The sequence below is a fragment of the Pituophis catenifer genome, unplaced genomic scaffold, assembly GCF_029215685.1.
Source record: "Pituophis catenifer annectens isolate HBS135680 unplaced genomic scaffold, rPitCat1.0.hap2 SCAF_1, whole genome shotgun sequence".
Classification (NCBI taxonomy): Eukaryota; Metazoa; Chordata; class Lepidosauria; order Squamata; family Colubridae; genus Pituophis; species Pituophis catenifer.
The window spans coordinates 104,769,781-104,783,496 of NW_027256881.1; the positions used below are offsets into that span (position 1 = coordinate 104,769,781).

General features: G+C 34.5%; 1 protein-coding gene across 1 annotated transcript in view; it reads right to left on the reverse strand.

Annotated features, from left to right (window-relative positions):
• GRIK2 (glutamate ionotropic receptor kainate type subunit 2) overlaps positions 1-13,716 on the reverse strand; it is a 515,907-nt gene that overhangs the window by 177,568 nt on the left and 324,623 nt on the right. The window contains exons 7-9 of the mRNA XM_070953760.1: positions 12,228-12,371; positions 9,985-10,092; positions 6,202-6,315 (exon numbers count right to left, since the gene is read on the reverse strand). Coding sequence (XP_070809861.1) covers positions 6,202-6,315; positions 9,985-10,092; positions 12,228-12,371 — 366 coding nt within the window. The remainder of the gene's footprint in view (positions 1-6,201; positions 6,316-9,984; positions 10,093-12,227; positions 12,372-13,716) is intronic.

A 13,716-nucleotide genomic window follows, 5' to 3' on the forward strand; every position in this document is an offset into this window, starting at 1 on the left:
GCTCATTCAGCTTCTTTACATATCTTCTATGTGCCCAGAAGTTATGCTGAATACTATCTTTACTGAGAGGCAACTTACTTTTGATTTATTCAACTATTACTAAGGAATTATAGCTTTTATAGTTGAGTCCGAATCCAGTTTGGCAACTGTGATGACATAATTAAAATAGCAGTTAGCATTATAATTGCCTGGAAATAAAAGCTATATATGGATGAATGTATACCTAAATGACTGAGAATCTCCATAATCATAAAAACTATACAGGATTTACATGTTTCAAAATGTAGATTAATAATCAGAAAATGTATATTAATAATAAGAAATGTAATCCAGTGATTTTATGGGTGAGACTTTCATCATGGACGATAAGAAGTAGACAATGAGCAGAATTCTCAAATTTCTCAACAACTAACCTCCATTCAGTTATAACTCAGTGGTACTGCGTGCACTATCCAGAGAAGATACTCTGGATAGTGCATGCAAGAGTAATCCCAGCTAGGGTTATGAAAGACCCATCAGAAATCCTAGAGAAATACTGAGAGGGCCTGTACAGATACAGTATGATACACTATAAACAACTTTCCTTTTCCCTATGAAATCATAAATTAAGAATCAGGCTAAATATGGTGGTTGGATACAATTGAGACTCACATGAAGCTAATAATCTCTGTCAATATCCAGTTGTGACTGCTTTCTAAAACATAATAAACCTGCCAGTTCCTGAAGATATTTAACCCAAAATACATGGAATTGCAAACATTCCCAACAACTGACAGAACATTGGTGATTATTGGATAGGAAATATAATATATATAAAAAAGGCAAAACATACCAATTCTACTCATATTCCAGGACCTGTTTCTTTAAAGTAAGCAAATGGAAACAATGGAGAATATCTCCCATTCCAATAAAAATAATCAGAAACTATCTTTCATGGAATTATGCTAAACAATTATGGACAATAGTGGACCAATATTATATATCTACTCTCATAATGGGAACACAGTTGGTCAAAACATACCAACATGAAATGCCAACTGATTTCTACCTAGGTTTTCCCTGGAAGGAATAAAGATAGATAGGTCAACAAACTCTCTTTCCAACTTCCTTCAGTACAGCTGACTCTTACTCTGCAAAGAAGATTATTATGATAGGTAAGCAACTGCATCAGTTAAGCCAGTGATCCCCAACCTTTGTGGCTTGGCAGCCTAGCTGGGGGCAGGGAGAAGGAAACCAAGGCTGCATGAGTAGTGGATCAATGCACATGTATGTGCAGCTCAACTCACATGAGTGGGAGACTGATGCACTCGCACACCTCAACTAACTTGCACAAGTTAATCTCAACTTGCTCAAGTTGAGCTGTGAATGCATGCCAGCCCGCTACTTGTGTAAGTCAAGCTAAACATATGCACACCAGCCTGATTCTTCACATGGTCCAATTGCAAATAGGTAGTGGGCTATGGCCCAGAGATTAAGCCCTGAGTTAAGCAATACCCATGTATTCATTTTATGGCATCCAAGGTTTGCTCTCCTTTATAAATCTCAAATCGGCAAATAATATAAAACAATTACATTCTAAGCTTTAGTAATTTGCAAAGTGCAGCTGTGGGAAGAACAACATTGTCTGTCTTTTTTGTGGCTTCTTTTGCTAGTGTTTCAGTTTAACATTGTTCATGAGCTTTAAATCCCACTGATTTCTAATATTCTAATAATATAAACTATATTTCCAACAAGAACATATTGGAGAAAATCATTTCAGTAAAAAGAATTCAAGATTCTTAAAAAGTTGCATGTGGCCTAATACAAGGTAACTTGCCTGTTGCAGGACAAATATTATGTTTTTGAGATGAGATAATAGGCTAGGAAAGTTTCATACTCCGACACCTTTCAGAGTTGTAGCAAAGAAAATGATTTAGACTTGTTCGTCATGTCAGCACAGACTGATAGTATAGCCCAGAAGAATCCCTCAGAGACTAGACACAATCAAAGATACACTTGGAATTGTATGTCTGACCAATTTTCTTGAAGAAGTGATTAGAGTCCCAGAACCCATTCTAGAATTACTGCAAAAACATTCAGTCCAAAAAAAAAGAGTACAGAACTGATAGCAAGCTTTACCTGTAAAGCTACCATAGCCTTCAAAAAGAAACATATTTTAATTGAAAGGACATGCAGCTTGCATTCCAAAGGGGAATGATATATAATGTTTGCTCTTATTCCAGTTTTAAAGAATTGTATACATTTCAGCGAGCGCAAAGAAGAATGCATATTTCTAATGAAAATATGCACCTGATAAAAAAAAAGGTTCAAGAAAAGGAGAACTGTCCATAAAAATGGGCATGAAACTTCATAAGGAGTTTTAAAAATATTTGCCAACTAAAGTAGCAAGAGAAAGAACATAATTTAGTAATGAAAATGGACAATATGTTATTTTTCTCATCTTTAATATGGAATATTCTTCTGATGAAGAAGATCTAGAATTCCTCAAGACTGAGCCAGAAGGAATCCCAAGCCCTCAGAAAGTATACCATCTGATCTATCTCTCTGAGAGATGTGCTACTGGGCCCTTGGTACCAAGACCCCTAATTATGTTTTTCATCGTTATGAGATGGGTATGGAATAATTGTCCAGACATTAGAAGCTGCATGTTCAGTAGGCAACCAGCCAAAGGAATGGACCAAAAGATAAGTAAAGATAATGTTTACATCTTTTTCAAAGGGCAAAATTCATGTGTTATGCCTGGCTTATTATTTTATTGTAATCAAAAACTTGCAGCCAAATCTTTTTATTCTTCCTTCAAACTACTATGGGGACGCCTCCATGTTATTAAAAAAGAACTACAAATTAAAAATGAAATCTTCTGCGTTCCATTTCCACTTTTATTCTGGAACCACCTTCTTTTAGTCTCATCCTCTTTCCAGTTCTTCAGCAACCACATATGATTTAAAAAAATAAAAATAAATACTTCCTTAAAGTTCAGTTTTGCATGTTGAGAAGCTGTTTTGTGGATCCCAGAGACCAACTCAACTAAATCTATTCCAGAGGTACTGGCTTCTTTTGGATTTGATTAGCTCTCTTCCTTTCTGATTACCACTTTATTATTTGCTGTTAAACTATAAAGGACAGGCACTTTGTCCTGGTTATATCTTACTATCTTTCAGAACACTTGCCCACTTCTCTGGGCGACACTTCTCCGTATTCTCAACAGAGGCCTCTTTTTGAATGGCAACACTATCTAAGATACAACAGAAAGCTAACTGGTAAAGGCCTACTTAACAATGGTATCACAAAGAATGTTTCCAATTAGTTATAGCACCCTTCTAAGAGCTATGTGCTTTCTATTTCTTTAACCCACAGTCTCCCAGTTTGTACCCTGAAACAACTATTTAAACTACTACACCAAACTGGCTTTTGTTACTAAAAGTTATAGACTGTTATCTAACATGCTGGTCCAATATTGGTGGTAAGACAGATGTTTTTCAACTTTCCATCTAGCATTAAAATAGAAGGCCTGGCCCACAATCATCTGATTGGCTTCTGTGTCTAAAGGATAACTGAAATATGGGTTTTCCCATTCCACATTCAGCACCTTAACACCATGCATGATCATCATCCATAGAAAGCACTTCTTTCTCTTCTACTGTTGCCAGGCACAACAAAGTTCTTTTCTTTTGCTGCTGGCATGTTCCTTCTCACAATATTTGGCACTTTTCCCACCAAATTGTTTAAGACAGAGAAGAACAAAAACTTATTTGTTGCTATTTCTCAGGACAGGTTGAAAAGATTATAATGATAAATATAGTGAGCATTATTTTTAAAGTAAATTTAAATTTATTTTATCTCACTCATTCTTGAGGGCTTTCTTTTTGAGATATAGAATGCACCACATTGAGTTCTGTGGCTAACGTTCTTTATTTCTGAAATAGAAAGAATGTTGAAATGAAGAATAAGGAGCTGTTCTATACGGCGGTTCTATGTGCTTGATGAAGACTACAAATTACAAACCACTAACTAGTTAAGCAACAATTAAAAATCATTACAGGGAACTAGAATTTTTCTTCAGATTTTATCAAAGAAATGTCTATATTATTACTTTGTTATGCTGCAGAATTACCAAAAGAAAACAAATAATTTCTGTACCTATGAAGCTATTATTGTGAGATATATGATAAAAAGCAATTAAGCATTTCTGTGTTGCAGCCATGTAGACTTATGCTGTAACCAACCTGCCAGTCTTTAAGGTGGTCTTCTGAACCTGTTGTTCTTCAGAATATAAACAGGAAGAGTGGCTCAATAAAAATCCAATCTGTTTTATTGTTCATATTAAGTAATGTCTCCTTCAAGTTAGGTTCGATACCCTGTAACTTCAGGAAAACATCCACACAGTATTTCTGACAACTGTATGCCAAAAATTTCTTCTTTATGTTCTTTCAGGGTATTCTTCAACTTCCCACTGTTGTTTATGTAGTCCCTGGCAATGTCCCATTGAAAAACTAAACCAAGTCTACTTAAGTTTCCAGGCCAGGAAAAATATTTCCACTGAGCAATATACATACTAATAAATTTTGATTGGTTACACATTAAAAAAAAACAGGTGAAAAATTTACACTTGTTTATTCTTGTTAGACTTTCACTATAGTAAAAGAATATTTTTGGAAAGTATGGAGATGCATATTTCATAGATGAATGACATTCACTTTGTAGATTTAAGAACAGAAATGAATGAATTATAGCAACAGCACACTTTTCCTAAAACTAGTGTCTGTGCTGCACTAACTTGGCTTTATTTTATATCAAAAAGTGATAATTATCTGATGCTGGTGGAAAAGTATGGTGATTCAGTTCAATATATTGGAAGGACATCAGAGTGAGAAAGTGCAATTTAAGACAATGCAGAATTTAAATTGTCTTCAAACAAGGCCTTAAACAGGGATCCTTATAAGTAAGTCCATTTTTTAAAAAAGATTGTGTTACAAACATAGTTTTAAAAAAATTAAAAATTAAAGCAGATAAGAAAATAATTAAGATGGAATCATTGGGCAAATGATCATTAACATTTTGAGTAAGACAGGAGAAAATTGCTCAGTTCAGAATTTATTTAGCACTTCTATTGCAAGTTCTATTTCTTATTTAGCACTTCTATTACAAGTTCAGATGTTTCTTTTCTGTTTTTAACACTGCATAAAAATAAAGTACTGCTTAGTTTAAGAAGTGATTGGTGGTTGCAGTAGAAATCAGGCAAGGAAAACGTTTTTCCTTTTTTTTTCTATTTTCCCTGTGTGCCCTTCATCACAAAATATTTATGTGCAATAGAATCATGTAAAATATTATTTATTTATATTAGAATAAAATGCACAGTTTCAAGTCATGTCATATTACTTATTCCTGCTCCAAGGACAAATAAAAATAAAATAGCTAATAAATATAGTATAAAGAGCCTGTGTAAAATGTTTTATTTTTTATCTGTTTCAATCAAAAATGAGATGTATTTGAGCATGAAATGGCCTCTTTTTTTGGTTTGGGCACTCCATTTCAAACTTGAAACATTTCCATGATGACCTGACCAGCCCATTTCAAACATATGACAGCTATTTCAAGCTTGAAACAAATCTTTTGAACTCTAACTGAAATACTCTCTTAAATGTGGTAGGAAAAAGAAAAAAAATCAAACTGAATTAGATTAAATAAAAGTGCTGGAGTTAAACTTTTAAAAAGTCTTAATTTTTCTGCATTTAAGGAGTTATTTTAGATGTATATTTCTTTTATTATTTATAAATTTGAAATTAAATCTAAACTAAATATGAATGAGAAGTCTGAAAGAATCACTACTGCTTTTGGAAGGAATTTCTTTGCTAAATTAATATTTAATTGCATTTTAAAAATTATACACACCTCCAACTGAAACATTTTCTCCAAATCTAGCAAAACATATTCTGTCTAAATATACAAATGTTGGAAAATCACAAGAAAGTTAAATAATTAGTCAACTGAGATTATAGCACAGAAATTAAAATGGCTATCTTCATAGTTGAAGGTAAAATCCCACAGTTAATGAGATATTTCAGCTTATTCATTAATCAGTAATTGCTACATAACTATGACATACAAATGCTGATAATTATTATTTTATGCACTGTGACTTTCAGTAGTTTTCAACTATAGCTGAATCTCTGAAAACTAATTGCATGAGAGATAACTTACCAAAATAGTGGTTACAGTTAAGGAACGATTAGAAAGGGAATCAGTTATGTTTGCTGGTTTTCCTTTTTGATTCTCAGTCATATTAAGGCCACTTGCAGGATCCCAAGTTCCAATCTAGAAAACAGGATAAGAATTTACATATCATGCATGGTATCATCCACTAGAAAAGAGAAATAATAAGACAAAATTAGAACTGCAAACTCTTTCTCCTATTCTCTTATGGTGCAATCATTTTAGCAGCTGGTCTAAAATGTGATTCACTGAATTTCAAAATATGTCTAGCAAAGGGTGGCCTTTGGGATAAAATGATGTACAGACTGTCAAGTATTTAATTTTCCATTTAAATTCTATCCTCTAAAGAAAAAAATAGTAAGAACAGCTTGGTGTATCTATATTCTCCCCTATAAGTTATCTTTCACTGTAAACAAATCTATTCCTTTCTATTCTTCCTAATGCTATGAAAGTTCAGATACACACACATAAAGGATTCAAGTCTCATAAATTACATGTTGACACACAACTGCATTCTTCTCTCCCAAGTCAGAAAAAAAATTATGAAGTGGAAACTCACTTCTACTCCCTTCTATTCAATCACAATTATCCACTGTTCTTAAAAATTGATGATTTGTGGCTACCACTCCAATTCATTCAGCAGTAGCCAGTTAAAGGTAATACAAATTTTTTGAACAAGAATGTATTCCAGACAGGGGTGCCATTGTTTTATAACTCAACATATTGCTTCAGAAACAATTTGACCAAATTAGATTTTCACTTGGATTCTGATACCAAATTGGCAGAATGAAATGAATTCATTCTGAATCCTAGAAATCCAATTTCTGCTGGTAAGTTTAATAGAATAAAGCCAGTTGAAAAGCTTTGACTGAATTATAGCAGCATTCTTTTTAAACCATTTCTTTTAAAAAAAAAAATGGTCCTCCAGTTTCTATTGGAATGGTTAATTTCAGGGTCTCTTTTGAAAGCTATTTTGAACAAAAGGTACTTTAGAAAAGAAGGTGAAGATGGTGGCTAAAATCTTGCTCTGACTGTCCAAAAATAATATATAGAAAATCTCATAGTTACTGTCTCTACAGCATATTTCTTTCACTATTAGATTGGCAAGTTGGGGAGGGGGGGTTGAGTGTATGTGGGAGGATGCAAAAATAGCTTCCAGAAGGAGCTACTAGCCTTGTTTACATATTGCACTAAGTTGCGGCTTGTGTAACAATGTTTAATTAATTAAATCTCAAAAGGCCTTGTTGTGTCTATATGTGTATAGACACAAATTCACACATACATCAACAAATCAGTATATTCTAAAAACCTGGGTTTATAACTGGCTGTTTCCACATTGTATACTAGTTTAAACCCATAGAAAATCAAGATTAAAACTATCAGTTCCCTAGTGTATAAATTAGTACATATTCAATAAAAATAATAATAATACATAAGATGCAACATTTGTGTAACACTAATAGTTTAAAATCTTATACCTGGTCATTTTTTTTGTCTACAGACATCAAAGATACTATATAAAAATTATTATACTTGCAATGTGAATCAACAAAGTTATTCTTTCATAGTTAATTTAATTAATTAACTTTGTATGCTGCTTGACTCCAAAAACCTCTAGGTAGTTGTTGATTAGTTTCATTACTACATTCTATGGCTTTACTTTTTTTTAACTTATTTAGGAAAGAATTATACCTGCTTGACAACCATATAAAGTGTAAGCACTTTACTTCTTGTAGTTTCCTAAAACATATATGAGCAGTTCCAACATATGCTCTTTGCTGTAATGGGATTACAATGCATTGATGCTAATTTTAACCAGAGTTATGTTTCTCCATAAAATATTAACTTTAGCACCACATCTTTTTGAAGTTAGTTTGCTTAGCCTAAGTATTTTAATTCTAAAGCTGCCCCAAATGAAAAGTGTTGGCAGCCATCTGAACAATGATTCAGTAAACCTTAACTAACTCAACCAATCAAAAATAGGCTATAATAAAGTATGGTAGAAGTATTCAGAAAAGCTACAGCTAACAAATAGAATCATAGGAGCCAGACTGGCCTTTAAATCAAGCTGTTTGCTCAACATAAGGATATTAACTAAAGCATACCTGAAAGTGGAGGGTATTAATGTAGAAAATAAGTGTTAATCTTACTTTATAGATGACATAATTTGAAGAAGCATAGATTCACACAGTTGGAAGGAACCTTAAAAGTCATCTAGTTACCATACTGTATCATATCCCCCTTCAATTTTCTGTTTCCTCAGCTAAATATTCCCAAGCAATTCCTATTTCTTAATAAAATCCCTTTTCTGAATCTGTTCAAAATGGTCTAAGTCTTGTGAATTCATCTCGATACAAGATTTGTGTCAAAGACAGAAAAGGGGTTTTGTTCAGGGTTGAAATCCAGCAGGTTCTGACAGGTTCTGGAGAATTGGTAGCGGAAATTTTGAGTAGTTTGGAGAACCAGCAAATGCCACCTCTGGCTGGCCCCAGAATGGGGTGGGAATGGAGATTTTGCAATATCCTTCCCCTGGAGTGGGGTGGGAATGGAGATTTTGCAGTATCCTTCCCCTGCCATGCCCACCAAGCCATACCACACCCACCAAGTCATACCCACAGAACCAGTAGTAAAAAAAAATTGATTTCACCACTGATTTTGATGGGATATACCCATTCAGGTCTGCAAACTGTCACAATTGTCTATACTGTCTTACATTTTGAGGATAGGAGTAAGCTTTTTGTTTTTTCATAAAGCAAATTTTTGGAAAAAAATGATCAACCCTATAAATAGCAAATTCCTACAAAGAGAGGGAAACATGTAGTTTGTGCATAAAGATAGGAAATAATGGAAGTTCCTCACCGCTACTGCTATTTTCTCTCTTATCTTTAGGAGATTTTTTTTTAAAAAAATAAGAGTTACAAGAGTGGCATACAAATCCTTTTGAACTTTCAGCATTAATATATGTAGATGGTTATCATGAAGGAATGTAGATCTTTTCTTGGAAATTGGAAAGGAATGAACAAACAGTTAAGGGTGACCTTGGAGAAAAGATTGCTCACTCCCAAGAAAGAGGGAAAAGGGTGGGGTGGGGGGAACTCAAAATGGTCCTTCCTTCATTATGTTTAGCATAAGATGGGACAGATAGAAACTCTGACAGGTTTTAAAGATTCTACTTGTCTACCTTATAACAATAAATAGCATTAACAGAATCCCATTGCCCGTTCATTAAATTGGCCTATCTCATGGGGCTGACAGTTATATGACTGCCCAGCTTCTGTCAGCCCTCTGAGGTAAAACAAACAGTATTATCTCCCTACATATCGTAAAGTGATATAAAGAAGATCTTGCAAGACTAAAAATACATCTTTCCTACCTTGCCTTTAAAATCTGGGAAGGGTTCCCGCTGAGACATCCTGCTGAGACACCCCCATTTCCTTCTGCAGACTTAAGTTGACGCTTTTGTGACCATTGCCTAATCTTTGGTTCTTGTCTTCCAAGGTCATGCCCATGTACCATTACAGCTTCTATTACTTCAATATTAATGCTGTACAAGTTTTATATGAATGTAATGACAGCCGTAGTTTTCTATATACCATTTGAAAGAAAAAATCTAGCCACCGTAGCTAATCATCATTTTTTTCCCAAAATATCTTTTAAACAGGCAATGAAATTGTGAACATTATATCCAGTAATTTAAATAAATTCATAAAGGGAAATGAGAAATATTATTCTTTTGAACTATTATCAGTTGTGAGGGAGTAATTTAAGTACCTTTTCAAGACCTTCCTCCTTCAGACTAATGACATCTAAGTCAAAATCTGTCCTTAACCCATTGGTTTTGTTGAAAGTTATCCTGCCAGTGAGACCTTCCCAGTGAGCCTAGGAAAAATAAGGGAAAAATTATATGTAAGCAGCAAGAAAGAGATAAAGAGAAATGAATAAATTAATAACTTAAAATGGAAATATTAATTATTCATTAAATTTAATTCATTTTCCTCATAGCCAATATAAAAAAAAATAATATCCACTTTTTGGATTTCTGGCATTCTTCTGATAATTAAACCAACTTTTCTTTAATCTCTGCATACAATGCTTCCCATTCCTTTTCTCCTGCTATATACCACTTCCGGACTAGGATGATCTTTGAAACATTTTCATTACTTTCTTATTTAGGATACAGGCATCTTTGTTGTCTGCTGCTGTCTTTCAGCATATCTCCAGTTATGAGTTTTATAATAACACATCTTAGCACTTTGTGTAACACAGTCCTTATTGCATTCAAAACTATTCTCACAAAATATAGTATTAATCTCTAATATTCATTTTTGACTATGGAAAATTAAAAATAGGAGTTTTGCCCTAGGTAGAATCCAGCGCTGTCCTAGTAGTTTATTGCTAGTTCAGATGGATATTACTTTATTCCTTTCAAAGTGTTCATAAGAAAAAAAGCAATTGCCGCTTGCCATTGCACCCCAGAAATAACTTTTGCTAACAAAAGCATCCAATTGGATTCTAGCTACCACTGTTCCTATAGCAAGAAAAAAGGAAGAAATCAGAGTGGATCCTGCAGAAATTCTCCTATAGTCATTCCATGGGAAATCACCAAGATTAAGTAAAAAATGCATCATAGAAATGGATTGGAAGTGGAAGAAAGGGGGTCATTACTTGTATTTAAATATATACATGCAGCCAACTTCTTCTAAAGTTCCAAATTAGTGGGAACTAATTCCCACTAATTTCCCCCTTCCAAAATTTTGTTGAAAGATCTCAGTTTCCATAAAGTGGGTTATATAAAATGGTATATACCTGCACAATTATGATAATTGCAAGTTCATTTTAAAGCTCAATAGTTAAAGTTGACCGTATTTTAGAAATATAGTCAGCTGCCAAAATAGGTGGTGGGGGGGGGGAAGGATTCAACATAATAAACACCTGACCACACATATAAGAAAATGCCAAAGTAGCAAGAATGTCCATGCCTACACTAGTGGTCTGCCTGCTGATTAACAGTTCTTGGTTTGATATTGAATGATGTTCTTGTTCAATTTCTGGAAACAGCTAGCCATTCTCATTTAAACTTTAGAAATTGCAGACTCCAATGCTTCTCTCCTCTTGGTCAAAATTGCCTTATAAAATACAGGTAGTTCTCACTTAGTGACCACAATCAGGACTGACCACTGTAGCATTAAATGCTGTGGCCCCTAAGTGGAAAATCACATTGCCAAAACAGGCTTATGAGCTTACTTCTCCTTCAGTCATTAAGTAAATCACCATGGTCATTAAGCAAAATATCCTGTGACCATGTCTTACAATTTTACTTTTGCATGTTCTATTAACTCTGCTTGTTGCGAGCTGATTGTGAAGCATACAAATGGCAGTTATGTGACCACAAGACAGTGTGATAGTTATAAATATGCATTGGTTGAAAAGGGCAGCAATGATGATCGCATGACTGTGGAATGCTCCAATGTGAGGACTATGTATATAACACTGACTTCAGGGTTCATCTGAATCCATATTTTTCAGACCAGAAAACAAACTAAATTCGCACTGCTGAATGCAGCATCATGACCTGTTAAAAGATTATCAGCACTCGTTCTACTGCTTGAAAGTATCCATGTTCTATTTTTATATCTTATAATTCAATCTTACATTAAGTAAAATTTGAAGCTCATAAAATGTAGGCCTTTCAGAAACTGAGGAGCGTACATTGAAAACATTTAGCATGAAAACATTAGGAAAATAATATAGAAAGGCATCAAATTGCTGTACACAGCTATTATATTTTGCACTCATTCGATTTATCATTCTGCCCAGGGATGATACTTCTCAGCAAAACATTTCCTCCTATTTATTATTTAGTTTACTGGGCACTTTATTGCTTGGGCTTCTTGGGTACAAAATTCAGCAGGAAAAAAAATGGATTGAAAATGGAGTGCACGTCACAAATCCAAAGGCATTTGCATGTGCTGAATTTCTAACTAACAATGGCACATATCTTGCTCCTGACTTACCTCTTTAATTAGATTCATAAAGCGGGTCCCAAACCTCCATGGTTTGTGCCGATTACACTGTAATGAACTGACAGTCATCTGTGGAAACTGCTGGACAGCAACTGACACCACATGAACAGCATCATACATTAAAGCTGCATCTGTCTGAAATGAGAACACAATCAATGCTGTGAAAATGACCCAGAGAAATTGCATCACAGCTAGGCAAGGAAAAGCAAGGCATACTCTTTCCACCTTACCTTATGACAGAAGAAAGTGATAATATAGTTTTCTTATTAAGTGAATACATGATGATTAAATTATGTAGTACACGAAATACATGGTGCTACAAATTTCATCTTCCTTTATTTTTCAGTAAGAAAAAAAAATGAGAGAAAGAATCTGATTCGAATTGTGTGAGGGGATAGAAACATTTAAGACCTTACTCATTCCTCTCAAATTAGGTTTAGAAATGGATTAAATCTGTCAGGTTCCCTTGCTCCCCAAACTGTTTTCTAAACAATATTTCTAAATTTTGTTTAAATTCTTATTTTAGAACAATAAATTGAATGAAATTCTTCTTCAATAGATAGAGCTCTTGCTGGGATGAGATGATGCTTAATTTTAAGGATTTTATGTTACACTTTATATTCAACAGCATTCCCAGCAAAGGCATTTAAAAAAAAAACTGATGAGAGAGGCCTGTAATTGTCATCATAGGTAGACTTCAACTATGAGAGACAAAATGAGAAAACAAATCCAGACAATCACATTGTCTGATTTGGAAAGAATTTATTTGCAAATTATGGTGGAAAATAAGTTTTTGGTCACCTACAAACAAGCAAGATTTCTGGCTCTCATAGACCTGTAACTTCTTCTTTAAGAGGCTCCTCTGTCCTCCACTCATTACCTGTTTTAATGGCACCTGTTTGAACTTGTTACCAGTATAAAAGACACCTGTCCACAATCTCAAACAGTCACACTCCAAACTCCACTATGGTGAAGACCAAAGAGCTGTCGAAGGACACCAGAAACAAAATTGTAGACCTGCACCAGGCTGGGAAGACTGAATCTGCAATAGGCAAGCAGCTTGGTGTGAAGAAATCAACTGTGGAAGCAATAATTAGAAAATGGAAGACATACAAGACCACTGATAATCTCCCTCGATCTGGGGCTCCACGCAGATCTCACCCCGTGGAGTCAAAATGATCACAAGAACGGTGAGCAAATATTCCCAGAACCATACGGGGAGACTTAGGGTTTTTTTTTATTATTATTATTATTATTATTATTTGATTTATATGCCACCCTTCTCCAGAGACTCAGGGCGGCTTACAATGCATAAGCAATAACGCATTGTAAGGTCACATAGTGAATGACCTGCAGAGAGCTGGGACCAATGTAACAAAGGCTATCATCAGTAACACACTACGCCGCCAGGGACTCAGATCCTGCAGTGCCAGACGTGTCCCCCTGCTTAAGCCAGTACATGTCCGCGCCCGTCTGAAGT